Here is a 27,669-nt window from a genome sequence, read left to right as displayed (position 1 = left end):
TGAGCTCTCCAGAGTAATGCTGGAATCAGTTCCTCTTTGGAATGGTGGGAATTTCAGCTCTTAGTGATTGTTTTTAAGCTGAAGTGACAGACACAGTGGCAGTGCCAGCACCTTCAGTGGGGCTCACTGCAAACACACAGTGAATTTCCCAACTGCCCAGCTCCTGTGAAACTCCCCATAATTCCTGAGAGCTCCAGGGAAACCTTTGTGCAGGTTTTATCCTGGACCCAGTTGTTCCTGAGATGCTGAACTGCCAGGGGGCTGAGCCTCTGTCTAAGGTCAGGCTTTGCAGGGCTTGTACAGAAGCTGTGGCTTTTGTCAGTGCTGTTCCCAGTCCCAGCAGAGTTATTCCCCCTTTTTATTTTGATCATGAATTTTTCACAATCCCTTTAAATGTTACAGAACCCAAACACCCAAGGAGAAGCCCCTAAACATGACAGAAATTCAGAGGGAACAAAGGCACCCATCCAACCTGATGGGGTCCTTGAGCTGTCCTCATTCTGGGGACAGTCTGCCAGAGCAGGGGACCCTTGTTGGGACAGCACAAGGGCAGGTCCATAGAACCATCAGAGAATCCTGGAATGGTTTGGGGTGGTCTTTAAAGACCATCTTGTCCCTTGCCAGGGACACCTCCCACTAGTCCGGGTTGCTCCAAACCCTGTTTGTGCTGCAGGGCTGAGCAAGATGGGCTCCCTGGGGCAGGGACAGGGGAAAGAGCAGGGACAAGGGCATGAGCAGGGACAGGAGCAGGAACAGGGACAGGGGCAGGGGCAGGAGCAGGGGAAGGAGCAGGAGCAGGGGCAGGGGAAGGGGCAGGAGCAGGAGCAGGAGCAGGAGCAGGGACAGGGGCAGGAGCAGGGGTAAGGGCAGGAGCAGGGGAAGGGGCAGGGGCAGGGACAGGGGCATGAGCAGGGGCAGGAGCAGGGGAAGGAGCAGGGGAAGGAGCATGAGCAGGGGTAAGGGCAGGAGGAGGGACAGGAGCATGAGCAGGGGAAGGAGCAGGAGCAGGGGCAGGGGTAAGGGCAGGAGCAGGGACAGGAACAGGGGCAAGGGCATGAGCAGGAGCAGGGGCATGAGCAGGGGTAAGGGCAGGAGCAGGGACAGGAGCAGGGGCAGGAGCAGGGACAGGGGCAGGAGCAGGGGCAGGGGCATGAGCAGGGACAGGAGCAGGAGCAGGAGCAGGGACAGGAGCAGGGACAGGAGCAGGAGCAGGAGCAGGGACAAGAGCAGGAGCAGGGACAGGAGCAGGGACAGGAGCAGGAGCAGGGGAAGGAGCAGGGACAGGAGCAGGAGCAGGGGAAGGAGCAGGGGCAAGGGCATGAGTAGGAGTAGGGGCAGGGACAGGAGCAGGGACAGGAGCAGGGGCAAGGGCATGAGTAGGAGTAGGGGCAGGGGCAGTGCCAGCTCCTCTGGGGCGGTGCCTGCAGCTCCCCCCGGCCCTGTCAGAGCGCTCTGGGCTTCCCTTGCAGGCTGGCGGGACACGGAGGACGCGGAGGGGCCGCTGGTGTTCACCCTGCTGGCCTCGCGCCGCCGGCCCGGCCACTGGCAGGAGCTGTGCGTGTACAAGGGCAGCCGGGCCGAGCACGGCGCCTTCCTGCCCCCCGGCTTCCACGAGAGCGGCTTCCAGGTCTCCGTGGCCGTGCTGGTGCAGGACCAGCTGGGAGCCACCGTGGTGGCCATCAACCGGTAAGAGGCCGCTGGCAGGATGGGCTGGGCTCAGCTCCGTGCCCAGCCTCGGCTCCCCAGTCCCAGGCTCGTGGCTTGGCCAGTGGATCCCTGTCCTGGGTGAAGGGATTGCCTCCTGGAAGAGGCTGTTGGCAGGAGAGGGAGGGGAGGCTCAGCAGAAGTGCACACAGAGAATCTTTGTGGATCGATGCTCGACAGGGAGGTTATCCCAGGAGCTAACTGCTTTCATAGAATCATGGAATTGTTAAGTGGGAAAAGACTCCTGGGATCATGGAGTCCCAGGGCTGGGCCAGAGAGGAGCCAGGATGCAGGTCCATGGTGTTTCTCGTGCAGATGGGGCACCAGGGCAGCAGCAGCAGTGCTGCCTTTGTGGGTCACCCACCTGCCTCCCCTCCTGTCCCTTCCCAGCCCAGCCTGCACTTCACCCAGATCCCTCTTTCCTTGCAGTTCCATGGAAATCGGCCTCCCCGAGGGCTTCCCCAGCCTCTCCCACTGGCTCTACAATCAGACTGACACCGTGCTCCAGGGCTTGGTGAAACAAGGGGACCCTCAGCAGGTCATTGAGTACTCCCTGGCCCTCATCACCATCTTAAATGAGGTAACACAGCTCATTCTGCCCCAGAGGGTCCTCCAGAAGTCCTTGCAATCTCCAGGAGATTTTTTGGGCCAGATTTTGTACAACAATCTCTATAGGCAGGGCAGGAATTCGAGGCTATGTTCCTGTTTCCCTGCCCAGGAAGAGGCTGCTGCACACCTGGAAGCCAGGCAGGGATGATCCCCCTGGGCACAGGCACCCTCCTTAGCTGGATAAGCACTGCACTCCAGGTACTAGTTAGCTGCTGAGTGCCAGGCTGTTAAGATAATTGCTTGGAGAGCAGAAGTGACATTGAGGAAGTTCTGCTGGAAAACCAGCTCATTAGATCCCCCTGGGGAGAAACAGAGGCGGGAGATGTGGAGTGCAGGGAACGGGTGACTCCAGCTCAGCTCAGCAGCCTCTGGAACCACTCCTCACTGTGTTATTCCCACTCCACCCTCCTCAACTCCTCCTGTGGTGTTTTCCACCCCCCAGTACGAGCGATCCGTGCTGCTGGAGCCTGAGGCTGGGCAGGAGCTGGAGCTCCGCACCTGGACCCGCAACGCCATCACGGAGACGCTGAACGCGCTGAAGGTGAACACGGTGGATGACATCCAGCAGATCTCAGCTGCCCTGGCCCAGTGCACGGTATGGCCTGCAGCTCCTCGCTGCCTGCTCTGCTCACCTGCCCCTGTCCATGCACAGAGGGGCAGGTGTCGCTGCCCTCCCTGCCAGGGTTTCTGTGCTGACCTCCTGGGTGCTGCCAGCTCGGCCCCTGCCAGCTCTGTGCTGCTCCTCTGGTTGGCAGCTGCAGGAGAGGCCTCCACAGGCTGGAGAATTGGAGAACCATGGAATGGTTTGGCTTGGAAAGGATCTTAAAGCTCATCCAGTGCCACCCCCTGCCATGGGCAGGGACACCTTCCACTGTCCCAGGCTGCTCCAAGCCCCAGTGTCCAACCTGGCCTTGGGCACTGCCAGGGATCCAGGGGCAGCCACAGCTGCTCTGGGCATCTGTGCCAGGGCCTGCCCACCCTGCCATGGAACAATTCCTTCCCAATATCCAATCTGATCTACCCTCTTTCAGCTTAAAGCCATTCCCCATTGTCCTGGCCCTCCATCCCTTGTCCCCAGTCCCTCTCCAGCTCTCCTGGAGCCTTGAGGCACTTCTCTTTTCCAGGCTGGACACTCCCAGCTCTCCCAGAGCAGAGGGGCTCCAGAAACATTGGAATAAATTGCTGGGGGAGTCACAGAATCCGTGAGGACAGGCTGGGCTCCCATCAGGAGTAACACAAGTGGAGCTGCTTTGGGCCAGGGGCCAGTGCCCAGGTGTGATGCTCCTCCCAGCCCTGTTTGGCCCTACAAGATGAGAAACCCCTCTCTGCTTTGCTGTGCTGCTCACTGGAAGCACTGAGATCCTGGCAGTTGGCAGCCCCCATTCCCAGTGCTAGGGCTGGTGCTGGTGGGTTTGGGAGGGAGGAGAGCACAGGTAGGTAATGCACTTGTGCTTTGGTGCTCAGCCAGGCTGCTCTGGGGTCTGGTCAGGTTCCTTGGCCTTGGCATTGCTTCCCCTGCAGCCAGGTCAGTGGTGGGCAGGCACTGCATCCCACCCACAGAGTCCTGAGCTGCTCCTTCCCCTGCTTCTGAGCCTGCAAACCTCAGCAATCCCTTCTTTCTGTGCCCCTCTGCCCAGGGGTTTGGGGTTGAGCACATCCCATTCCATGCTGGAGCAGTGTGTTTCTGTCTCTCCCACCTCCTCCTGCCTCGTGACTAGACCTAGCTTAGGTCTAGAAATAGAATTTTTATTCCATGGGGAAAGCTGACATTCCAGGATTACTTTGTGCTCTGGGCTGGAATGAAAAGCTTAGGAAAACAGTACTCCAGAAATTCCCAGGTGGCTGAGACAAGTGGAGTTCACACATTCCTTTCCTGCACAAGTGTCCATCAGGGCTGGTACAGTTTTGATTTTACCTACAAGGGAGAAGAAAAATCAGAATTAGTTTCTCCTGGAGGGATAAAAAAAGAATCTTGGACTTTTTGGTCAATTCTCCTCCCTGAGTAGGAGCTGCCCTTGGGTGGTTCCTCCCCATAACCCAGTGTCTTCCCCACCTCCCTGATTCCTGACTCCAATTCACACAGAATCCTGGCTTCTCAGAGCTTACAAATAAAGCAGAAAAGGGGGAATTCAAGACCTGCAGATGCTGTTTTGATTCTTCACCAAAACATATGGTGAAGCACGGCTGAATCCTGTGATGATTAAAAGAAAAAAGATGAATAAGAGTGAGGAAGGGGGTTGTAACAGCTTCCATGTGTTCCTCAGTCCCTCCCATCCAGCCCTGGAGAGCGCGGGAAGCTCCAGGCCATGGCTGGAACATTTTGTTTCTTGGACACATCTGGGAGCAGAGGGAGGGACATCCATCATGCCTGAGTGGCAGGATTCCTCCCACAGCCTTCAGGAGGATTTGGACACCAAAGTGGATTCGGTTGGGGCTCAATCCCGCTTCCACTGGAGGTCATGGAGGGGATGGAGGAATCCCATCCAGCTCCTCCTGCTTGGTTGCTGTGTGTGGTCCCAGAGGGGAGGTGTCCTTACGGGTGCACACCAGGGAACATGAATACAGCATCACAGAATCCTGCAATGGCTTGGCTTGGAAGGATCGGGTTGCTCCAAGCCCTGTCCAACCTGGCCTTGGACAATTCCAGGGATGGAGCAGCCACAGCTTCTCTGGGCAGCAATTTCCTCCCTTTACTCCTCTTCCCAACCCAAAAGCATCCTCTTCCAGGCATCCTCTGCCTGCCTGTACACTGGCACTTTGGAATGTCATGGGAGGCAGATGGAAGAGTCTTGGGGCCACCAAGAGGTTGCTCACACTGTCAGGGTGAGCAGGGCAGCCTCTGCTGGCCCTCCCCAGGGCCACTTCCAGAGGGAAAAGGTCTCCAGAGGACAGAGCCAGCTGGTACTCCCTGGGCTGCTCCTGCTCTGTCAGACCCTGGTCCCTTTGCAGGTGGTGAGCAAGGAGCTGGTATGCAAGTCATGCCTGACAAGGACCCTGAACAAGCTGGAGACCATGATGACCATTCTGCAGGGGGAGACCACCCAGGGCACGGTGACACCGACCGGCATCGCCGACAACATCCTCAACATCACAGGTGACCCTTGTCCTCTGGGTGGGGACGGGGGACAGGCCCAGGGGCAGGAGCAGGCTGAGGGGAGCTTTCAGGCTCCCTCCTCTGCCATTTAGGCTTTGGCCCAAATTTTTAGGAAGTTGCATCTGCCATTTGGAGCGTGGCATCCCAGCCCTCTCTGCTCCCTGCGCTTTTCCCAGGGTTGTCCTGGCTTTGGCAGCTGCTCTGTGGACATTTCCATCTGACAGTTGTTAATATAACCCACTAATACTCCTAATAAGCTCACTAATACTCCAGGGGATTCTCTTTTTAGTAAACAATGAGTAACAGCTATGGCTTCCAGATGCCTGTCTTCTTGGTTGGAGTCCAAGGAGGCTGTCAAACCTCACTGGGGCATCTGGGAGGACTGTGTGGAAATTCCCACCTGGGTGACCAGGGGGGAGGCAGACACCTTCTCTGCACCCCTTGTTACCTCTGCACTCCTTTCTGAGTGTTGTGCACTTCATAGTGCAAAAGCTTGGGAACATATGTTTGTTTCATCCGTTCCCTCCCTGTTTCCTGAGCTGTGGTTCTCTTCACTGCACAGGAGGGAAATCAAGTGTGTTGTGATTAAGTATTCCTCACCAAACCTGGTAAATTAGAGCGGCTGCAGGAACTGCTGACAGCTTTGCTTTTAGCTCTGGGCTGGGAACACTCCAGTGGGGAAGGTCATGTGCAGAGGAGCAGTGAGAAGACAGCAAGGAAAACCTTGTCTGATTGCTTTGGAAAGGTGTCAGGTGCTCTCCTGACTGCAGCAGTTATCCAGGCCGTTTACCACTTCCTCTTCATTTCTCTCCTGGCAGGTGACCTGATCCACCTTGTCAATACAGTTTCACAAGAATCCAAGCCCCAGGAGCTGCTGGCTGATTCCCACAATTTGCTGCTGGCCCCCAAAGCCTACAACCTATCTTCCAGCCTGATGCGAATCCTCATGAAGTCCCGGGTGCTGAACGAAGAGCCCCTCGAGCTGGTGGGAGGAGAAATTAAGGCCACAGGCAAGAGGTCTGACCCCTTTAACCTGCTTTGCTACGAAAACACACCAAACTGCCAGTTCTCCATCCCCCAGGCCTTCAACTCCACCCTTTCCAACCTGACGGATGTCATCCAAGTCATGTTCCAAGTGGACTCCAATCCCTTCCCTTTTGGCTACATCAGCAACTACACCGTGTCCACCAAGGTGGCCTCCATGGAGTTCCAGACACACAACGGGGTGCAGATCCCCATCGGGAGCCTGGACTCTGAAAAAGCCATCACTGTCATGGTCTCAAACAGCACAGAGCCCGAAAATCTCGTGGCTGGCACGGAAGTCATCGAGGCGAGAACGTCTGTGAACCTGATTGTGATCATGGAGAGCAACAACAGGGAAGCAGGACTGCACTTTCAGCTCACCTACAGAGTCCTCAATGGTAGGGCAGACAAATCCATCTCTTTGTTAGTCCTTCCTGTGGGAGAGGAGGGCTGGCTGTGGGGGATAACCAGTGTGGAGGGGATGCTGGGTGGCAGCAGCAGGTGTCACACTGCATGGTCGAGGTTCTGGCTGTCCTGGACAATTTCCATGCCCAGTGTCATTCTTGTTTGTGGATTCTGGCCCTGAGAAGCCTTTTGCTTTTCCCAGCCCTTCTGTTGAGCCACATTAGCCCTGGAGGGCATTGCCCAGTCCCTCTCCCAGGCAGGCCCAGTGGTATCCAGTGCTCAGGGACACTGAGGGTTCACACTGAGGGAGCACAGTCTGGAGAAGCATCTCCCACAGCTCTCTTCATTCCTTTTTCCCTGAGCCCCAGTGCTGACAGCAGACCTGTGGTTGAGCCTGCCAGGGGTTTTTAAAGCCCTTTCTGTTCCTTTCCCTCCCCACAGAGCATTACCTGGCCAGTGAGCCCGAGCCCTTCATCATGGCCTATCTCCATCACGAGCCCGAGCCCAACGAGCACAACTGCTCTGCCTCCAAGAGAATCAGCCTGGACGCCCTGGCTGGAAGTGACCACAAGCTCTACACCTTCTTCACCTCACCCAGGTAAGAGAAGCCTCCCTGTCAGCCTCAGGCTGTGCTGTGGATGCGTGTGAGGGGTGCTCAGGTGGTCTGTGGAGCCCCTGTGTACCTGCACAGCCAAAGGGTGTAAATTACACCATGTTCTCTGGGCTTTTCCTCCTTTCTGAGTGCATCCCTGCCCCTGTGGCTGGAAGCTTTCCATGGGCACAGCTCCACCAGAGAATGGAGCTGGTGTCCCTTCAGGAGGCAGGGGAGTCATCTCCTTGTTCTTTTCCCTTCCCCAGAACGGATGACCCCATCCAGAAATACTACCTGAACATCACCAACCACTTCAGCTGGTCGGCAGTGGAGGTGACCCTGGGGCTGTACACGTCCCTGTGCCAGTACTTCAGCGAGCAGGAGAAGCGCTGGAAGACAGAAGGAATTGTCCCCCTGGAGGAGACCAGGCCAGACCAGGCCGTGTGCTTGACCCAGCACCTCACAGCCTTTGGGGCCAGCCTGTTTGTGCCCCCGAACTCTGTTCAGTTCATCTTTCCTGTGAGTACAACAAAGCAGAGGCTGTGCAGTGCTGTCACACATAGAACAGGTTGTTGTCCCCTGGAGCAAAGCCATAGGCTCCTGTTGGTTTCATGTCCAAGCTGGCACCAGCACAGGCATCTGGGAGCCTTTGGGAGGTGCAGATGGGCACAGCTCAGGGGAAGCTGTGTCCCCTGGTTGGAAATCCTGGCTGGAAACAAACCTTTGCAGATGGCTTTAGCCCCTGGCCCAGACACCTCGCACTGTGTTCCTCTCCTAGGGAGATGCCAAAGGTTCCTCTCAGCTGTCACCCAGCACTGTTTGATCCCAGGGAGCTGCACCTGCCAGCTGCTCCCTGCTTCCCAGGGGCATCCAGCTCTTCCTGGCTGTGTCCCTGTGACGTGAGCAGGAGCAGGGAGCTCCTGGCAGCTGCTGCTGCCGGCTCTGCGGGGCCGTGAGCGGGGCCGTGGCCAGGAGGGAGGCAGGGAATGGGAATGGGATCCTCCTGGGCTTGCCTTTCAACACTTTTCTGTTCTGCAGGCTCCAGGCCCAGGGCTGAACTACATCGTGCTGCTGACGTGTGCTGTGTGCTTTGTCACCTACTCGGTGGCCGCGCTGATCGTGCACAAGCTGGACATGATCGACATGAGCCGCGTGGGGGTGATCCCCTTCTGCGGCAAGAACGGGATGTACAAATACGAGATCCTGGTGAAAACGGGCTGGGGCAGAGGCTCAGGTGAGCCCACAGCCTGCTCCCGTGCCTGCTTCCCAGGGGGACACCTGTAGCTCACCTGAGGTCCCACCTCAGCACGTCACGCCCTAAATGCTCCCCAGAGCTCAGCTGCAGGTTCAGTCCAGGGCTTCCCACAGCATTCCCAGGTTTTATTGTGTGATGATGGGGCAGGTCAAGAGAATGGTTTGGGTTGGAAGGTTCCTCAAAAACCTTCTGGTTCCAAACTCCTGACATGGCAGGGACACCTTCCACTAGCCCAGGCTGCTCCCCCACTGGCTGTTGTGGTGGGACAAGCAATTGCTGCTGGAAGGAACCACCCAGGAGAGAAATCCCCTTATCCTGCCTTCCTTGACTGGGCTGTGGCTGCAGAGGCAGAGGTTGTTCCTCACTTGTGACCCTCTCCTGCCCAGCTGGCCCTTTGGATGGCTCCTTTTTCTGTCCTCCAGGATCCTCACTTGGTTCTGAATCCTTCCCAACAGCAGGCAGGCACCAAGTTTGGCTTCCCTTCGTGGGCTGGTTTGTAGATAGAGCTGTCACAGGCAGGGCTGGGGAACAGCTGCACCTCGGGTGGGCTTCCCTGAGGGAGCCCCTTCCTTCCCTGCAGGTACCACAGCCCACGTGGGCATCGCCCTCTACGGGGTGGACAACAAGAGTGGCCACAGACACCTGGATGGGGACAACGCCTTCCACCGCAACAGCCTGGACGTGTTCCAGATCGCCACGGAGCGCAGCCTGGGCAGCGTCTGGCGCATCCGCATCTGGCACGACAACAAAGGTGGGGCACGGAGGGGCCTGCGCAGGGGGAGCTGGCCCCTGGTGACTGCTGGTCAGGGGGACACTGTGGGGGGACTCCTCACAGACAGGCCAGGTGCCGCCCCAGACAGGTGCTGTGCACTGTGACCGTAAATGTCACCTCGGGGTGAGGTGGCTGTGCCGCGCTTCCCTCATGGGTGCTGTGCAGTGCCCACTGATGACAGTCGTGTCACTGTCCCACTGACAGTGCTCATGTGGCCCCTCAGTGTCGTGGGCTCGCTCAGGGAGTGTGTGCCATGAAACAATTCCTTTGTGTCCCCCCGCTCAGGCCTGAGCCCCTCGTGGTACCTGCAGCACGTCATCGTGCGGGACCTGCAGAGCAGCAAGAGCTATTTCTTCCTGGTGAACGACTGGCTCTCGGTGGAGAGCGAGGACAACGATGGCCTGGTGGAGAGGGAGGTGTTTGCTGCCAGTGAGTGCCCCACATCCCCTGGCTCCTTCTCACCCCTGGGGCCTGGGCCCCTCCTTTTCTGCAGGCTGAGCCCCTGTTCCAGCTCCCTCAGCCGCTCCTGGTGCTCCAGCCCCTTCCCCAGCTCTGTTCCCTTCTCTGGACACGCTCCAGCCCCTCCAGGTCTTTCTTCTTGTGAGGTTCCCAGAACTGACCCCAGGACTGGAGGTTCCTCTGCAGTGCCCTGCACAAGGGGCAGGCACTGCCCTGGGGTATGCACCAGGTGCCATTGGCCTCTTGCCCCCCTGGACACAGCTGGGCTCATGTTCAGCTCATCACCCCCAGATCCTTTTCTGCTGGGCAGCTTTTCCAACCCCTCATCCTCAGACCTGGAGCACTGCCTGGGGAGGGCCCCTGTGGATGGAGTGTGGGTACTCTGGAGTTTCTGGGATGGATGTGGCCGGCTCAGCCAGCCTGAGTGTGTCCCTTTGTCCCCAGGCGAGAGCGAGCTGAGGAGCTTCTGGCGGATCTTCGTGGCGGAGCTGCAGCGTGGCTTCTTCGAGAAGCACGTGTGGCTGTCCCTGTGGGACCGCCCGCCCCGCTCCCGCTTCACCCGCGTCCAGAGGGCCACCTGCTGCTGCCTCCTCATCTTCCTCTTCCTCTGCGCCAACGCCGTGTGGTACGGCGTGGTGGGCAGTGTCCACCTCAGGTGTGTGCATGGTGGGCAGTGTCCATCTCAGGTGTGTTTGGTGTGGTGGGCAGTGTCCACCTCAGGTGTGTGCATGGTGGGCAGTGTCCACCTCGGGTGTGCATGGTGTGGTGGGCAGTGTCCACCTCAGGTGTGTGCATGGTGGGCAGTGTCCACCTCAGGTGTGTTTGGCGTGGTGGGCAGTGTCCACCTCAGGTGTGTGCATGGTGGGCAGTGTCCACCTCAGGTGTGTGCATGGCGTGGTGGGCAGTGTCCACCTCAGGTGTGTTTGTTGTGGTGGGCAGTGTCCACCTCAGGTGTGTGCATGGTGGGCAGTGTCCACCTCAGGTGTGTGCATGGTGGGCAGTGTCCACCTCAGGTGTGTCCCCAGCCAGTCCCACCCTGCTCGGGGCCCTCCTGCCTGTCCCCTTGGGGCAGGACACATCTTCCATCTGCTGGGAAGAGCCTCCTTGCTTGGGTGTGCCCTCCCATTCTAAGGACTCTGGGACCAGGAGGTGGATGATAGATGACCAAAACCAGCCTGATTTTGGTTTTCAGGCCCGTTTCCTTCTCTGCACATCTGGAATTCCTGGTTGTGTGCTTTTGTCTCCTGCTTGCTTGCCTGGCCACCCCAAATGCTGCTGCTGACACTTTCTGTGCTCCCTCTTGCCTCCCTGCAGCAACGTGGCCATCTCCAGCCTGCTCCCTGTCAGTGTGGACACGGTGGCTGTTGGCCTGGTGTCCAGCGTGGTGGTGTACCCTCTCTACCTGGTCATTCTCTTTCTCTTCCGGATGGCTCGTGGCAAGGTAAGGAGGGGGGATGGTTGCAGGCTGCTCAGGTGGGTGGGAGGCACCAGGTTTGCTTTTGGGGGACTGAATTCTGCCTTTCCTGGGACCTCTCTCCTCCAGCTGGGCTCTGCTCTTGCCCCTTGTGCTGCACCAGGGCCAGACCCTTCCCTGGCCTCTGCCCCTCTCCCTGAGCTCAGATCACTGAGCCTCTGCCCGTGCCCAGGCACCACAAGGCAGATTTTAGAAGCTGTTTAGGCACTCCCTCCCTCGGGATTTCAGAGTGTGTGACAGGCACCCAAAGCCCAAGGCAGGAGCCCGGGAGCTGCTCAGTGGAGCCTCTCTGATGTCTGCCCTGGGCAAAGCTGAGCTGAGGCGGCTGGGCAGGGATTAGCTGGGGATTTGCCGACTAGTTAAGCACAGTTAGCAGCCCCGTTAAGTATTTCAGCCAGCTGCTTGGGGACTGATGAGCAGCTAATGTGGCTGATGCTGCTGAGAGCACACAGGAAAGCTTTCTGACTGGGGGCTTGTAGCTGGGACAGCCTGGGTGGCCCTGGTTGTGGCACGTGTGGCTACCGGTGTCTGGGAGGCAGAGGAGGATGGCATGTGGCTGGTCTCAGTGGCAGTGTCACCTCTGTCCCTCCTGTGTGCCCTGCAGGTCTCCATCAGCCACACAGTGACTCACTCAGACCAGCAGTCCCTGGAGATCGACAACTACCTGGACTCCTCAATCCTTGACAGCTCCTTCCCCACCTTCCCCGGGCTCCAGGCAGAGGTAAGTGCTTCCCTCCCCGCAGCTGGGCAGGCTCCTGGAGGTGTGGGCCCGGGCTGAGAGCAGCTCAGTGACCCCCGAGTTCCCAGCCCAGTGCTTTGTGTCGTGCTCCTGAAACCTCCCTGTTCCCCGCAGGCCTTCTCTGAGCACACCAAAACAGATCTGTTCCTGGAGGACTCCAAGAGGTCAGTGGGGTCCTGGAGATGGAGCAAGCAGCCCTGCAGTCTGTGCTTTGCTGGGCTGCCCTTGGCTCCCACAGCTGATTGCCACAAGGTTCCTTTTCTCTGCTCCCCTCCTTCCTGACCCCCCTGTTCTGTTTCCCACAGCCTGGTGCCCTGGCCCTCCAGCGAGGCCCTGCTCAGCTGGCCAGACCTGCTGAGTGACCCCTCCATCATGGGCAACACCATCCAGAAGCTGAAGAGAGGCCGGGCCAGCCGCCACCTGGGGCTCGAGGCCCCGCTGGCCCCCGAGGAGGACACCTTGTCCCTTGGGATCCACCAGGGACAGCCCCGCTACTTCTCAGCCTCAGGTGAGCCCCCCTGGGTGGGCAGAGCTGCTGCCATCAGCACGGGCTGACTCTGGAGGGCAGGGCAGGAGGGTTGTGTCTGCTTTCAGTCTGGAAAAACAGAAATCCTGATGGGCAGCAGGGTGGGAGCCAGGAGAGGTGTGTTCCCATGGGAATGCTGCAAGCAGCCAGCACTTCCTCGCTGGCTCAAAGCCACAGGGTGTCCCTGAGGCTCTGGAAATGGCTGGGGAAGGAGAACTTGGCCTTCTGAACCAGCAGTTCTCTGCCCAGCTCTGTGGCCAAGCTGGATGGACAGGAGGTGGAGGAGCAGGGGAGGGCTGTCCCAGGGGGAAGGACGTGGCTGTGAGCCTTCTCCTCCTCCTCCTCCCCAGTTCCAGCAGGTGGCTGAGCCGTGCCCTGGGGTGGTGCTGGGAGCTGAGCTCCTGCCAACTGTCTGTGCTCTCTCTTTCCCAGATGAGGATCTGATCCGGCAGATCCTGGCAGACGGAGCCAGTGGCATCTCCCAGGACCTGGGGCCGTACATGAGGGCAGAAACTGATCTGATCTCAGGCCTGTGAGTCTTTGGGGGGCAGAGTCCCTCACACCCAGCTGAGCTGAGCTGGCTTTGGGATGCTTTCACGGGTCACTCTGTCCCTGCTGGCCGTGAGTCCTGCAGCCCCCACAGCCACAGCTCCAGGAGGGCACTGCCACCCTTCCAGGAGCCACCTGGAACCTCCCCTAAAGCCACAGCTGTGTCTCCAGCAGTTTTTGGGCAAAGTGCTGGGATGAGAGCTCACTTCATGGCACTGATGGGAGGGAGAAGGGGATTCTACCCAAATCTCTGTAGTGTTACCAAGCCCAGGACACCCTGCTGGGCACCCTGACCAGCACCCCAGGGCTGGCAGCCCCCCAGGCACTGCAGAGTGGCCAGCCAAGGGAGGGGAGGGACTGCCAGGCCCTGTCCATGAGACACGCAGCAGTGTCTGTGCCCTGGGGACGTGTGTGATGTCCCAGCCCTGGTGCTGGCACTGGAATCCAGCCCCCCTTGGTGCCAGCCTGCTCAGCACAGGGCCAGCAGTGGCACAGCTCTCAGCAGGCTCCCCCTGTGCCTGGCAGGTCCAGCGTGTTTGGAGAGAAGGTGGAGACTGTCATGATGCAGAGGCTGAACGACAAAGGGCAGAGCGTGGCACCTCCTCCCAGGGAAGTGAGCAGATCAGCCAAGTCCACCTGGACAGGTACCAGGGCGTGCCCCCGGGGTGTGAGGGGACAGGGCCCATCCCACACTACAGCACTGTGGGGTAAATGGGAAATAAAACAGAAAAGGAGCTGCTCCCTGCCTGGGATATCGCTGCTCCTGCCAGCTTCTCTTGGAGCCTGGATCTCAGTAAGGCCTGGGCCAGCACTTGTGCTGTGACAGTCCCTGCCGTGTCCCCTGGGGAGCCTCTGCTCTGCTCCTTGCACCCTCTGCAGCCACCAGTGGTAGAAATGTGTGGGATGGTCCCTCCAAACTCTCCCAGGGCTGGGAGCAGCTCTCTGCTGGGACGAGCGCTGAGCCCAGCCCCTCCTGTGCCCACGGGGACCTTTGCAGTGATGTTCACACTGCTCTCCCTGCTCCTCCTGCTGCCCCAGTTGCAGACCAGACGTTCAGGAAGCGGCTGCTCCCTCCCTGGTGCTCCCTGCTGGCTCATGGCATCAGCCTCCTGCTCCTGGCCACCGCCGCGGGCGTCTCCGTGTGGATCGGGGTGGGCTTCTCCTCCAGCGTGGCCCTCATGTGGCTCATCTCAGGGATATTCAGCTTCCTGGCATCCTTCCTGGTCTGGGAGCCCCTGAAGGTGAGCGTGGCACGAGGGCACTGACCTGTATGTGGGATTAACTTGTCCAGCTGCTGATCAGTCATGGGATTGTTGAGGTTGGAAAAGCCCTTTAAAGTTATCGAGTCCCTCAAGCACCACCCCCGTGTTCACCACTAACCCAAGTCCCCAAGTGCCACATCCATGTGGGTTTTGAACACTTCCAGGCACGGTGAATGCCCTGGGGCTGCCCCTTCCCCTTGACAAGGCCTTCCACAAAGAAATGGGGTCAGAGTGGGCACCGTGTGCACTGAATGGTCTCTCCCATCCCTGCATCCCTCAGGAAGGGTGGGATGTGGACACAGCAGCAGCAGGAGAGGCAGGGTGGGTGGCAGGGCTGGTGGCACTTGGTTTTGAAGGTCCAGGTAGGAGCTGTGCCGTGCTGGCTGTGCCGAGGGGCCCCCAGGAGCTGCTGCTGGGATGCTGAGGTGGCCCAGCTCCCTGCAGGCTCAGCACCCTCTCTGTGCCCCAGGTGCTGCTGGAAGCCCTCTATTTCTCCCTGGTTGCCAAGAGGCTGCACCCAGAGGAGGATGACACCTTGGTGGAGCAGCCCTGCGTGGAGCACGTGTCCGAGAGGATCAGCAAGGTCCGGCCCCCGCAGGGATTTGCCCTCTTCCAGGCCAAGGAGGAGGCCAGGAAGGTCAAACTGCTGCACAGGATGCTCAAGGTGGGTCATCTGCAGCTGCCTGGTGCCCAGGGCTCAGACACATCTGAGTGTGGGTCCTCCCAGTCTGGCTGGGATGCCCGGAGTGCTTGGCTCCAGCTCCTGCCTCAGTTTCTCAGCCTCTGGGTCTGATCCTCTTGCATGGCCACGGAAAGCACTGCTCTGCTGCAGGATTGGGATCCAGCCCTTCCATGCAATCCCATTTTTACCCTTTGCTTCCCAGAATTTCCTCATCTACATGATGTTCTTGCTGGTGGTCCTGCTCACCAACTACGGGGACGCCTCCCGCACCAGCCGGGCCTTCCTGCTGCAGAGCTCCATCAAACAGCAGCTGGGCAGCAGCGACTTCCTGCTCATCAAGAGGTACCTGCCAGCCCCTGGGGGGGTCAGGGGGTTGTGCTCCACACTCTGTCCCGTTAGAGGTTCCTTGGTGCCCCTGTTGCAGACCGGGAGACCCAGGAGCTGGGCACTCCACAGAAGTGAGCAGGTTCTTTGTGTCTGTGGTTCTGCTGCTCCCCTGGAGAGCAGAGGGGCCTTTGGGGATTGAGAGGTTTAATTCTCTGAGGTTTAGTGGTTTTTTCCCCAGTGGGAAGGGGCTGTGGGAGCTGATGTTGATCTTTCTGGAGCTGCTCTAAAGCACATGAGTTTCTCTGTCTCCAGAATTTACAGCCACAAGTTGTAGCCATGAACAGGTCACGAGAGGCAGAAATGGCATCTTGGCCAGAGTCTGCCTTTCCTCACTCTGCACATGAGTTTAACTGGATTCAATTTTCCCAGCTGATTTTCCACAGCCCTGGGAGCTCCCAGCAGCCCAGCCTGGCACTGGGATCGCTGGGCTGAGCTGTGTCCCTGCAGTGCCCTGGGCTCTCTGTGCACATCAGTGTGCCTTCTTCGTGCCCCAAAGTCCCTGGAACTTTGACTCAGCGATCTCACACCTTCCCCCCTGCAGGTCGGATCAGTTCTGGGTGTGGATGTCTCAGGTGTTCCTCCCTTACCTGTACAACAACGGCTCTGGCCAGGAGAGCCACAGCACCACGCTGGGGACAGCCCGGCTGCGCCAGCTCCGCCTGCAGGGAGGTAGGAGGGAGGGCAGGCACGGTGGCTCTGCTGTCACACTGTGAGGTGACAGTCCTGCAGGGGCAGCTCTGGGTGCAGCTGGGGCTGAGGGAGGCAGCACAGCCTGGGGAGGCAGTGGTTCTGCTCTGCACAGATGAACTGGGGCAGTGGATCGTGGAATCCTGGAATGGTTTGGGCTGGGAGGGACATTAAATCCATCCAGGGATACCTGACACTTCCTGGCCTTGGGCACTTCCAGGGATCCAGGGGCAGCCCCAGTTTCTCTGGGCACCCTGTGTCAGGGCCTGCCCACCCTCCCAGGGAACGATTCCTTCCCAATATCCCATCTAACCCTGCCCTCTGGCCGTTTGAAGCCAGTGATGTATCCAGGGACCAGAGTGCAGGTCCCCAGTTACCCAAGGCCAGTTGGGATGTCTGTTCTCCTCCACTTGTACCCAGCTAATCCACTCTGACCTGGAGGCATGGCTATGTCATGACTCCTAAACTGGACAGCTCTATTTTTATGATTAACATCCATCCTTTCCTGAATCCCTGACTTGTGCATGCCCATTCCCTCACCCTGGTGCTCCGGTGGGGATGGGTTTGGAGGGATTGGGAGGGAAGGTGAGCTCCATGCTGGCTGTGCTGGGCTCACAGGCTGGTCTCATTGCAGCTGAGTGCCAGCAGAGTGCCCAGGACATCCTGCAGGGCATGGGCAGTGCCCAGAGGAGCTGCACTGACCTGCACAGCTTTGCCACTGCTGACTATGGAGTGGGCTGGGAGAGCACAGCCGGGAATGGGACGGCGGCATGGGCACACTCAGCACCCGACCTGGCAGGGTAAGGGCTGTCCTGCCTGCTCCCACTCCTGCTCCCACCCCTGCTGCTCCTCCAGGGACCCTCACACACCTCTCCAAGGTCTTTACAATGCCCTGGGTTGTTCCCAGCCCTCACCTCAGCCCCTGAGCCTGGCAAAGGGGGATGGACATGGAAATTCTGAATGGCCTGAGCAGCAGTGTTGTGCTGTTCTGGGGGCCTGGGGACAGAGGGGTCAACTCTGCTCCTTCCAGGGCACAGACAGGGCAGGGGAACCCAGCACCCCAGATTTCTGCTCAAGGGGTGACAGCAGGTTGTCCTGCACCCTGGGCAGGACATAAATCACACTTGGTTTCTGCTCTGGTCTGTCCCCAGAGGCATCATCTCCATCCACAGGGCCTGGGGCTGTTCTGGGGTTGGGAGCATTGAGGTGGATCAGTGCACCCCTGTAATCTGTCTTGTGCAATAAATCCTGAGGGGCAGGATCTGCATCTGCACACCAGATCAGATCCTGGCCTGCCATGCAGGAGAGCAGCCAGTGTCCTTCAGCCTCACCCACGGCTCCTCTTCCTCTGCAGGATCTGGTACTGGGGCTACATCTCCTTCTACGACAGCAGTGGCTACGTGCAGGAGCTGGGCCCTTCCCTGGAGGAGAGCCGGGCTCAGCTGGAGTTCCTGCAGCAGCACACGTGGATCGACAACATGTGAGTGAGGCAGGGCAGAGGGAGTGTGCTGCTGTCACCTGGGCTCCTCAGCAGTGCTGCTGGAGTGTCACAGGGCACAGGACCCATGTCCCACCCAAGAGTGGCCCCAGAGCTGGTGCTGTCCAGCCCCTGAGCTGCTGCTGTCCCCCTGCAGGAGCCGGGCAGTGTTTGTGGAGCTGCTGCAGTACAATCCCAGCGTGGACCTGCACGTGGCCCTCACCCTGCGCCTGGAGTTCCCCGGGGCTGGCCAGGCCATCGCTGCTGTCACCATCAGCCCCTTCCCCCTGCTGCGCCTCAGCGAGGGGGTCACCCTGCAGCTCCTCATGATGGTCAGTGTGGGGCCTCCCCTGCACCCCGTGCCCTCTGCTGGGGGGCTCTGGGGACCCTCACCCAGCCTGGGCACTGTAGACTCGAGCTGCTCTGCCTGAGGCCACTTGTCCCCACATCTGTCACCCTGCCTGGGTGTGGTGTCAGCAGAGCTCTCATCCCCTGGGTGCTGCCACCCTGCCGCAGGGGCACTGGGTGTGGGCACTGGGGGCCTTCAGCAGGGATTGGGGTGATGGATGAGTGAGAGGGCAGGGCAGGATGCAGGGGGTGCTCCAGGTGTGCAGTGGTGGAACTTGGCCTGGTGTGGGGGGATTTTGCTGTCCTGGGTGCAGCACAGCAGTCAGGGCTTGTCCTCTCATCCCCTGGTACCTTCTCCACTCCTCCTCTCCTGATAATGTCTCCATCACCTCTCCTGGTGACCTCTCTGTTCCTCCCCCAGGTGTTCCTCATGCTGTTTGTGGTTTACTTCGTGGTGTCGGAGTCTCTGGCCATCAAGAAGGAAGGCAGAGCCTACTTCACCCTGTGGGGCAACTACAGCCAGTGGCTTTTCATCCTGCTCACCACGTGCACCGTGCTGGTGCACCTCAGCCAGGCCACCCTGGCTGACCAGCAGTGGCTCAGGTACCTCAGCAACCGCAGGGGCTTCACCAACTTCTACCAGGTGGCCTTCCTCAGCTCCGTCTTCAGCAGCCTGGCCGCCTCCCTCCTCTTCCTCCTGACCGTGCAGGTACGGCGGGCTGGGGGAGCTGCCCGTGGGTGCTTTGGCCCTGCACAGCCCTGCCAGGGGAGGGGGTGGCAGGGGGGCCACGTGTCTCTGCTGGGCACTTCGGGTCTCTGAGGTCTCTGGGCCCTCGATTCCCTTGGGGAATTCAGTCAGGTGGTTCTGTCTGCAAGGAACCTGCAGGCTGGGGTGTTTGTGCTCTGCTGGGGTTTGGGTTTCTCACGTGTTTCTCACCCTTCCTGGGCTGGGGTTGTGTCTGGAACTGCCTCCTCTCCCCTCCCAGGCCGCCCAGCAGCTGCGCTTCGTCCGGCAGTGGTCAGTGTTTGGAAAGACCTTCCAGAAGTCCGTGAAGGAGCTGATGGCTGCAGGGGTGGCCTTCGCCCTCCTCCTCCTGGCCTATGCCCAGCTCGGCTTCCTGGTGAGCACCCCTGTCCCCCTCCCTCACAGAGGGGCTGCTGGTGGTCCTGCTGCCCCTTTTCCCTCATGACATGAGCAAAGCCCCTGTGTCCCCTGGGCACTCTGTGCCCATCCTGCTGCCGGCACCTTTGGCCAGGGGCTGTCCCTGCCCCAGCCCGTTTGTGGGCCACCCCTCAGGGCCCACGTGGGAGGGGATATTGAAGGTCAGGGGAACATTCTGCTGCCGCTCCCTTCTCACACATCCCCTCCGTCCCTCCGCAGCTCTTCTCCTCCTCCTCCGAGTCCTTCCGCAGCGTGGGCAGCAGCCTCCTGCTGCTGCTGGCCCTCCTGCGGGGCGGCGCCAGCCTCCGGCCCTGCCTGCCCGAGGCCTCGGGGCTCTACTGCCTCTTCTGCACCTCCTACGTGGTGCTGGAGGCGTGGATCGTGCTGCGGCTGCTGGCGGTGGTGCTGATCCACAGCTACCGCGAGATGCACTTCGAGCTCTACCGGCCCGCCTTCGAGCCCCAGGACTACGAGATGGTCGAGCTGTTCGTGCGCAGGCTCAAGATGTGGATGGGCTTCAGCAAAGCCAAGGAGGTGAGGCCAGCCTGGGTGAGGCCAGCCTTGGGGCTCTGTGGAGAAGGAGCATGCTGGCACAGAGCAGCACCCACCATCCTTAGCCTTTCCCTGCCTTCCTGGCAGGTGAGGGCTGGAGCAGTGACCACCCCTGGGGGCCCAAGAGAGATGGGGAACTGTACAGGCATCAGCTGCCCATTCTCAGCCCCTCAGTCCCATGTGGGATCCAGCCCATGCCTGTCACACCGGGAATGGCTGGGAGCAGCCCTGGAGCTGTTTGGAGTGTTCCCCCTTCCTGCCCTAACGCTTCCCCTTTCTCCTCTTCCCCCCCAGTTCCGGCACAAGGTGAGGTTCGAGGGGATGGAGCCGCTGCCCTCCCGAGACTCCAGCGACTCCAAGTCCTTCCGTGGCCCCACTCCCAGCGCCGCCTCCGACAGCTCCAGGACCTCCACGTCCTCCAGCCAGCTGGACGGGCTGAGCCTGGTGCTGAGCGCCCGCGACAGCCTGGAGGTGGACGCTGACATCCAGCGCCTCCTCTCGCTCTTCGAGATGCTGCTGGCTCAGTTCGACCGCGTCAACCAGGTGACGGAGGACGTGTCCCGCATCGAGCACCTGCTGGAGTTCTCCCGCAGCCGCCGCGCCCGCAGGAGGCACCGCGGGCCCGAGGGCAGCTCGGAGCAGGGCCCGTCCCCGGAGGCGCCGGACACGGAGCCGCTGTCGCCGCGCTGTGCCGGGGCCGTGCCCGTGCCCGGCCGGCTGCTGCGGGCCAGCCGCGGGGTCAGCGCGGCCGCGGGCATGGCGGGCAAGCCCTGTGCGGCCAGGAGGAAGCGGCCGCTGCGGGCCAAGAACCGGGTGCACCCCACGGTCAAGTAACGGGGTGCGGGAGCGATGCCCTGGCAGGGCTTTGTTGGGTGGGCTGTGCCCGCCCGGGGCTGCCGCGGCGGCTGGGCCAGCCGGGCACGGGGGCGCTCCGGCCACGCCGCTGGCACGGCCACCGGCCCTCCGGAAGCGGCCCCAGGGAGCGTTCCAGTGGTAGAGATGGAAGGGGAGAAGGCCGAGCCTTTCCCCGGGGCATGAGCAGGTGCAGGAGATCCCTGCTGGCTCACAGGGAGCAGCTGGGGGTGTTCAACAGCCCCGGCTGCAACCGGCCACAGGTGGGACTGGGGTGGGCACAGGGGGACGGGACAAAGCTCCCCCCTTCCCTGCTGGCTGTGCCGGATGGGAAAGGGAAAGGAGAGCCTCAGGCCTTGAAGGTTTGAACCAAGTCTTGGATTTTTGTCGACCAGACGCACTGTGGAGGAAAGCGACAGCTTTCGAGAAGGTATTTAACCCACCTTGTTTTTTAAGCATAAATAGATATATAGAGAAATGCTATCTACACCCAGAGCAGTTAATTTCCAGTATTGGCTACTTTTATCCTCCAGAAATTGGTACTATTATTTGTATTTAAAGAAATCCAATATTTAAAACAAAGGACATTGCAGCGAGCTGGGGACGAGAGACCCCTGGGCTGTCTCAGCCACCTCCCAGCGTGGGGTTCCCAAACTCCCAGCGTGGGGTTCCCAAACTCCCAGCGTGGGGTTCCCAACGTGCTGGTGTCACTGCGGTCCCCACCCGCCCTGTCCCCCCGCCGTGGCCCCGGGGTGCAGGCGCCGCTGGCTGCTTGGCTTCTCTAACCCAAGGAATGTATTGCCCTAAGTATATGTATTTTTTTTTTTTTTTGGTTTACTTGTTCCTATGTACTGCCCAGCACTTTAAACAAGGCTTTCCTCGGCTACCAGTGACACGTGCGAGCTAAGAATGGGATAATATATCACAAAAGCAGTATTTTGTTTGTTTAAATCATAAACTGAAATGGGCAGGGAGGAGGGGAGCACAGCCCCAGCTCAGGCAGCAGTGCCAGCACCTTCCCTGAGCACAAAGGAGGCAGGTGAAGCCCTGAGGGAGTTTTTTGGGGTCCCTCCAGCCCTGCCAGCTGGGATTCACCATGTGCTGGGCTACAGCTGCTGGGCTACAGCTAGCCTGTGCCATGGGGCTCCCCAGATCACAGCCTGGGGGTGCCTGAAGCCCTCCCAGGGGCTGCCTTCCCCTCCTCAGCTCCATTTCACCTTATGGCTATTGTAAGTAATTTATACGGGGTTTGTTTGGTTTTTAAATGTATATATTTTTGTATGTTTGCTATATTTTCATAGCATCGGTACCGTGTTTGAAACATGTAGATAGGAGACAGAACACTATTGTCAGAGTTATTTAAAGGATGTATTAAGTGCTTCTTCCTGGGAATGTCCCGTGTATATAAGGATTGGGTGTCTGTGTGTGTGTGGTGCGTGTGCTCTCCTGGGCTGGCTCGGGGCAGTGGCCACAGGTGGATGGGGAAAAGCCCCCAGTGGGCTCCTCCGTGTGTTCCAGAACCTGCTCCATGCTTTGGACAGGTGAGAGGGGGGAAGGGAAGGCTGAAGGGGGCAGAGCTGCAGGGCAGGGACCTTGGGTTCAGCAGCCTCTGGTGCTGGTGGGCCTCAAAGCACCTTCCCAGGGCAGGGAGACTTTTCCAGGTGGAGAGAGGGGGCTCCTAAAGCACTTCCATTGCTCCATCCCCTCCTGAGGCTCCCCTCCAGCTCCCAGCTGGGTTGGGTACTTGGGAAGATTTCATTCCAGCATCCATGTGCTCCCCTGGCCATGTGAGTCAGGGTGGCTGCAGGGGGACACTGGCTGCTCTGGGATGCCTTTGGGACAGGTCTGAGTTACCTTTGGAAAACTCAGGTGCTGTGCAGGACATGTTGTGGAAAGGTTGCAGAGGGGTGAGGGCAGGAGAAGACAAGTGAAGTGGTGCTTGGTCAGCATGGAGGTGTTGGAAGAGCAGAGGGCACAGAGACATGGGGTGCAGAGGGGAGAAATGCAATCCTGGTAACCAGGACAGGGGGGAGAGGGCAGAGAAGGGCCCCGAGGGCAGGAGTGGGACAGGGAGGTGCCTGCAGCAGGCAGAACCAACAGCTGGAGGCTGAGCCCGGGGCTGGGACCAGGTGCTGGTCAGCTTTGTGCTCAGAAAAAATACCTGGTTTTCAAGCCAGAGATAGAAAACTATTTGCCTTGGATTTGTTTCTTTAACTTCCCAGGCAGCACAGCACCAGGCTCAGCGCTGGCACATGTCCATGACTCCTTTTTGGTGACAAGGACAGTGCCATGTTCCCAAAGCAAGGAAGTAAGAGGAGCAGTGGTGAGGTGTCCCAGAGAGCTGGGATGTTCCCAGGGCCCAGGGCTGGAGTCCCTCCAGCTCCAAAGCTCCTTTCCCCCACCCCTGCCCTGGCACAACCTGTCTCACCCGTGTGGAGCACCAAGGGTGTAGATCCAGCCACCCCACGGGCTCTGTGGGAGTATTCAGTGATTGAAAGGTCCCAAATAAACCAAGCAGGTCTTGGAAGTCTCTTGAAGAGCCAAAAAGTTCAGTTCCTGATGGTCAGTTCTCAGCTCGAGTATCCTCATTAGAAGAGGTTGGGAGTAGGAGGGAAGGAGGGGCCAGCAGGGCCCCAAATGTTTCTGAGCAGCCATTCCTAAGCTAAGGGACAGCTGGAACAAAGATGCTCCCCAAATCCATCTGGAGTTTTGTTCCCAGGTGCCTGTTCCTTGCCCTGCGTGTCCGTGTGTGTGTGACTCGGTGTGTGTGACTTGTACCAAGTGCTCCTCCTGATGCCAGAGGAGCAGGAATGGGATCAGACAACTGCCCTACTTCCCTGAAGTACGGAGAGCAGCTCTGCCCCCCACAGTCCCTTGCAAAGCCCAGCCCTGCGTGGTGGGCAGCACCCACAGCTTCCAGCACTCTCGGTTCTCTTCCAGCAGCTCCTGTGCCAGCTCCAGCCGTGTCCCAGGGTCCCCTCCATGTCCCAGCTAAGGTTCCCCTGCAGCCAGAGGGATTCAGTCATGGAGTCACACCCTCACAGCAATAAACTTGACTCAAAGCCCGTAAATCCCCCCTGAATGTATATTTTTGTGTCTGTAGTCACCGAGAGATGGTGTCTTATTTATTGCCTTGAATCTCACAGTGATGTATCAGGATCAAGCTGCTTAAATGAAAAATGAGACCCCCATCCATTCGTTCCAAGGGAGAGGGAGGGACTTCTGTAAGTGCCTTATTTTTTCTAATTTTTGGTTTTTTTTTAAAGAACAATGATTGTGACCAAAATGCCAACAGTTCCTGTCTGGTCAGCATTTCACTGCAAACAAAAATGGTGTATTTTGTAACTGTGGGGATGTTTCTTACAAAGTGACAAAGTCAAATAAACACTTGACTGCTAAAACCTGGCTCAGGTGGTTTTGTCCTGCTCCAGATGCTCCTCTCCACCCCACCCTCATCCTCTCTGCAGCCATAATTTTAATTAAGGACTTCCTAAAATCCTCCAGCCTATCAGGGCTGGTGTTAGTGAATGAGCTCACCTATGGTCACTGGGGGTGGCACAAGGACTAAGGTGACAAAGTCCCCTCCCCAGCAGAGGGAATATCCCAGTCCAGGACTGGAACACAGCCAGGAATCCATGTGTCCAGCACTGGGAGGGGTGGGGGGGTGGTTCCATGAGCAAACCAGGCTGGGAATCTAAACCAGGATAGGAGGAAGGATTTATGTTGAACTTTCCCAGGACATCAAGACCACACTGATCAGACAAATATTTTATTTCCTTATGACTCATAAACACTCAAACACAACGGACACTTGGTGTTCCCACACACCTGCACAGGTGAGGGCTGTCCCTCTGTCCCCTCACCTGTCCCTTCACAGTCCCACATTGTGCACATTGCACTTGTCTTCATCTCCCTGCTGGCAGCCATTCCCACAGCCACGCTTCCCACTCACAGACCAAGCAGGAGATGAAGTTCTCACAGTATAGTCCAGCTTATGAGGTGCCTCCCAGTTGGGTGGTGTAGTGTCTGGTGCCCTCCTTGCCTCAGGATGGGCTGCAAGTCCCACTCCAGCTGTGCCCACCTGCCCTGGCAGCTCCAACTGAACTGCTTCAGTCTCCCCTGAGAGCCTCTCTGTCAGGGAATAGGCAAAACTCGTGGGGAGATGATGCCCCAAGACTTGTCAGCAGTCAAAAAGGGATTTATCAGGTGCTTGGGGAAGGGTGAGACACCCCAGCATTCCTGCAACCAGGGAAATTCTGCAGATGGCCAAAATGAAGAAAAATCTTGGGAACATAAGCAGCATTTTGGGCAGGAGAGAACCCAAATTAACTCTTTCCAGAGCTGGCAGCAGAATGAGTCAGAGCCTGAAGAGTCCAAGTGCTGACAGCCTTGAGGTTCAGGGAGGAGCTGGGATTCTGGGGTGCTCAGAAATAGCAACTGGATTTTCAATACTTCATCATTAATTCCCAATAAAGTCCTCAAAAATCCCTCAATTCCTGTACCTTCACATGAGGATTTGTAGAATATCATCCTTTGTCTGCTTCCACCAGGAGCTGGTGTGGAAGGAGTCCAAAGAAAGGTTCTGCAGGGAAGTTCCCAACAGAGAAGCTTTGAAACAGCTCAAATCAAACCAAACACAGCGGGTTGGTCCTCTGGGAGCTTCTGCTGGGAATCCAGTGTCATCCTCAGGGGCACCCAAAGCTCCTGGCAGGTTCAGTGCCAAGTTCACATGCAAAGGAGCAGCCAGGCTGCGCCTCCCAATCCCTGTGTCCATGCAGCTGCAGGGATCAGCAGGCAGGGAACACAATTCCATGGCCTCAGTGTCCCTGCAGGGACACCCTGAGCCCAGCCCTACACAAACTCGGTGAAGTCGTCCACAGAGGAGATCAGCCTCTTCCTCTGCCCTGTCTCGTAGGTGGGAGGGGGGTCCTGGGGGATCTGGGGAGGGGGCTTTGTGGGGGCAGAGGGGTGCAGCTGCAGGGGAAGACCAGGGCTCTGGTACTGTGTCTCTTCACGGAGCTGAAAGGCAACAGAGAGCAGGTGAGCTCCATTCTGGCCAAAATTCTGCCAAATTTCCATCTGAGCAGGGCAGGTTACCAGGACACTGTGGCAGTGCCACTCTGTGTCCAAGCATGGGACACCAGGAAGAATTTCCCCATGGAAAGGGTGGTCAGGCACTGGAAGGGGCTGCCCTGGGAGGTTTGGAGTCCCCATCCCTGGAGGTGCCCGTCTCTGGGCTGGGGACAAGATGGGCACTGGACACAGGTTGCACTCAAGGGTCTGGAGGGCTTTTCCAACACCAGTGATTCTGGATTTCCAGGATCAAGCGTCCCAAAGCCCTTGCTGCCAGTGAAACTGTTTGACATTGCCACACTTGAACTGGATGATCCTTAAGGTCCCTTCCAACCCAAACTCTGTGATTCCACGACCAGCTGGATTCTAATTGCTGTACACACAGCCCTCCTCTCCCTCAGCCAGTTCTGACAGCTGGTTTCACCTGCCTCAGCTGCAGGCAGAGTCTCACTCAAGCTCAGTCCCACCCCTCAGAGCAGCTGCACTCACCCGGTGCCGCAGCCTCTTGATGTGGCGCAGCCTCGCGATCCACTTGGAGGGGTAGGTGTCCGTGGGGTTGGATCTGCTGTGGTGCACCTGGGAAGCCATCTGGGTTGGGAAGGGTGGGGAGAAGCAGGGAAAGAGAGGAGCCACATTAACATAACCGCAACAATAAAATTAATCCAATTTTTCAGAGCAGTTTGACAGCAACTGCAATCCAGCTCTGAGTTAGGACTGTTCAGGTGCTAAGTCTGGCTTCAAGGTCAAGTAGAAGAGTTGTTTCTTTGCTTTAGCAGGCCCTGCCTGTTTCCCTGGAAGCTGCTGATGGCCCAAGGCAGCAGCTGGAAGCTCAGGAAGCTGGGGGTACTCACGTTGGCATGCAGGGCCATCTGACGGGCCACAAAGGGCAGGTTCTTGTCAGAGATGATCTTGGCAACACTCGTGTCCACCAGACCCTCCATGTCTTCAGTTTAAAGGAACAGGAAAAAAATTCTCGTAAGACAGTTAAGAACTAGAAGGTTGCCAGTAACTAAATATCTAAGTCAAATAAACCTGAGGAATTGTATCAACCACATTCCCACAAGCTCCACAGCTCCTGCTCTAACAGAACCTGCTCTGCAGTTTAACACAACTGGCTCTCAAATTCTGGCTGCTCCATAAAGGTTTGGGGAGAGCCTGCTGGGCTCTCACATGAACCATGTGTGAGCCAGAAACACTTTTGGTAAAACACCTGCACCAGCACTGCTGAACCCTTCATGTCCTCCAGCATTCCCAAGCAGCTGCTGGAGGCAGGGGTCTGCTCTGCTGCTGGCACTGGGTCCTGAGCCTGAACACAGCATGAGCAATCCAGAGAAGGCACATGAGCAGGGCAAAGCCAGATGTAACTGGGCAAACTGGTTCCAGAGAGCTTTTCCTGGAAGTTTTAACTTTTGAAACACAAGCCCCCAGCACAGCAAAGGCTGAGGAATTCCCACCTTTCCGGCACTGCAGCGTCACCAGGTTACAGTCGTAGTCCAGGGGGGTGATGATCACATGGACAAAATTGAACTGCCCCTGAGGAGAAGCCAATGAACCAGTCAGAATGTTTCCCTGGCAGCATCGTGGTTTGAGAATGCCATAAACACACACCAGTGAAGCCACCACAGCCAACAGCTGCCCCCATAATGCCCACACAGCTTTTAGGGGAACACCCACACACACAGGGTTACAACCCTGAGCTCCTACTGTAACACAGCCACGAGGAAAGTCCCCTACCTTTATTGTGCCCAGTTTGAAATCCTCTCCAGAATCATTGTAAACAATGGAAACAAAATCATTCCCCAGGTGCCTCTTCTTGTCACAGCGGTATTTATCCAAATCCTTCGTGGGCATCAGAGTAGCAATGTGGAAAATGGCTGGAGAGGGAACACAGAGATCCTTGGGCTGGGCTGGAAAGCAGCAGTGCTCACATGCCAGTAATAAAAATACAAACTGTGCTCCCTCAGTAGGTTTGCCCTCGTTTGTGAC

At 58.3% G+C, this 27,669-nt stretch overlaps 2 protein-coding genes across 8 annotated transcripts in view; one reads left to right on the top strand and one right to left on the bottom strand.

Moving 5' to 3' along the window:
- The window catches only part of PKD1 (polycystin 1, transient receptor potential channel interacting), a 79,806-nt gene extending 55,795 nt beyond the window's left edge, over positions 1 to 24,011 (top strand). For both annotated transcript variants that reach the window (XM_059862095.1, XM_059862094.1), the window contains exons 19-46: positions 1,470 to 1,686; positions 2,134 to 2,284; positions 2,756 to 2,908; positions 5,263 to 5,407; positions 6,226 to 6,828; positions 7,277 to 7,433; positions 7,694 to 7,946; positions 8,466 to 8,661; positions 9,263 to 9,433; positions 9,740 to 9,883; positions 10,358 to 10,568; positions 11,228 to 11,354; positions 11,992 to 12,108; positions 12,241 to 12,290; positions 12,432 to 12,634; positions 13,085 to 13,184; positions 13,727 to 13,845; positions 14,240 to 14,442; positions 14,933 to 15,127; positions 15,348 to 15,487; positions 16,074 to 16,201; positions 16,854 to 17,019; positions 17,574 to 17,699; positions 17,854 to 18,028; positions 18,466 to 18,753; positions 19,031 to 19,165; positions 19,426 to 19,740; positions 20,053 to 24,011. In XM_059862095.1, the coding sequence (XP_059718078.1) occupies positions 1,470 to 1,686; positions 2,134 to 2,284; positions 2,756 to 2,908; positions 5,263 to 5,407; positions 6,226 to 6,828; positions 7,277 to 7,433; positions 7,694 to 7,946; positions 8,466 to 8,661; positions 9,263 to 9,433; positions 9,740 to 9,883; positions 10,358 to 10,568; positions 11,228 to 11,354; positions 11,992 to 12,108; positions 12,241 to 12,290; positions 12,432 to 12,634; positions 13,085 to 13,184; positions 13,727 to 13,845; positions 14,240 to 14,442; positions 14,933 to 15,127; positions 15,348 to 15,487; positions 16,074 to 16,201; positions 16,854 to 17,019; positions 17,574 to 17,699; positions 17,854 to 18,028; positions 18,466 to 18,753; positions 19,031 to 19,165; positions 19,426 to 19,740; positions 20,053 to 20,592 (5,528 nt within the window). In that variant the 3' untranslated portion in view covers positions 20,593 to 24,011. The remainder of the gene's footprint in view (positions 1 to 1,469; positions 1,687 to 2,133; positions 2,285 to 2,755; positions 2,909 to 5,262; positions 5,408 to 6,225; positions 6,829 to 7,276; positions 7,434 to 7,693; positions 7,947 to 8,465; positions 8,662 to 9,262; positions 9,434 to 9,739; positions 9,884 to 10,357; positions 10,569 to 11,227; positions 11,355 to 11,991; positions 12,109 to 12,240; positions 12,291 to 12,431; positions 12,635 to 13,084; positions 13,185 to 13,726; positions 13,846 to 14,239; positions 14,443 to 14,932; positions 15,128 to 15,347; positions 15,488 to 16,073; positions 16,202 to 16,853; positions 17,020 to 17,573; positions 17,700 to 17,853; positions 18,029 to 18,465; positions 18,754 to 19,030; positions 19,166 to 19,425; positions 19,741 to 20,052) is intronic.
- A 352-nt stretch (positions 24,012 to 24,363) lies between these two features.
- The window catches only part of TSC2 (TSC complex subunit 2), a 32,442-nt gene continuing 29,136 nt past the window's right edge, over positions 24,364 to 27,669 (bottom strand). For all 6 annotated transcript variants that reach the window (XM_059861178.1, XM_059861180.1, XM_059861179.1 and 3 more), the window contains 5 exons: positions 27,418 to 27,557; positions 27,138 to 27,216; positions 26,535 to 26,626; positions 26,173 to 26,271; positions 24,364 to 25,629 (listed from right to left, as the gene is read on the bottom strand). In XM_059861178.1, coding sequence (XP_059717161.1) covers positions 25,462 to 25,629; positions 26,173 to 26,271; positions 26,535 to 26,626; positions 27,138 to 27,216; positions 27,418 to 27,557 — 578 coding nt within the window. In that variant the 3' untranslated portion in view covers positions 24,364 to 25,461. The remainder of the gene's footprint in view (positions 25,630 to 26,172; positions 26,272 to 26,534; positions 26,627 to 27,137; positions 27,217 to 27,417; positions 27,558 to 27,669) is intronic.

This window comes from Haemorhous mexicanus, chromosome 17 (genome assembly GCF_027477595.1).
Source record: "Haemorhous mexicanus isolate bHaeMex1 chromosome 17, bHaeMex1.pri, whole genome shotgun sequence".
Lineage (NCBI taxonomy): Eukaryota > Metazoa > Chordata > Aves > Passeriformes > Fringillidae > Haemorhous > Haemorhous mexicanus.
The sequence above is the reverse complement of the archived record's forward strand: the minus strand, read 5'-3'. Positions and strand labels throughout refer to the sequence as shown.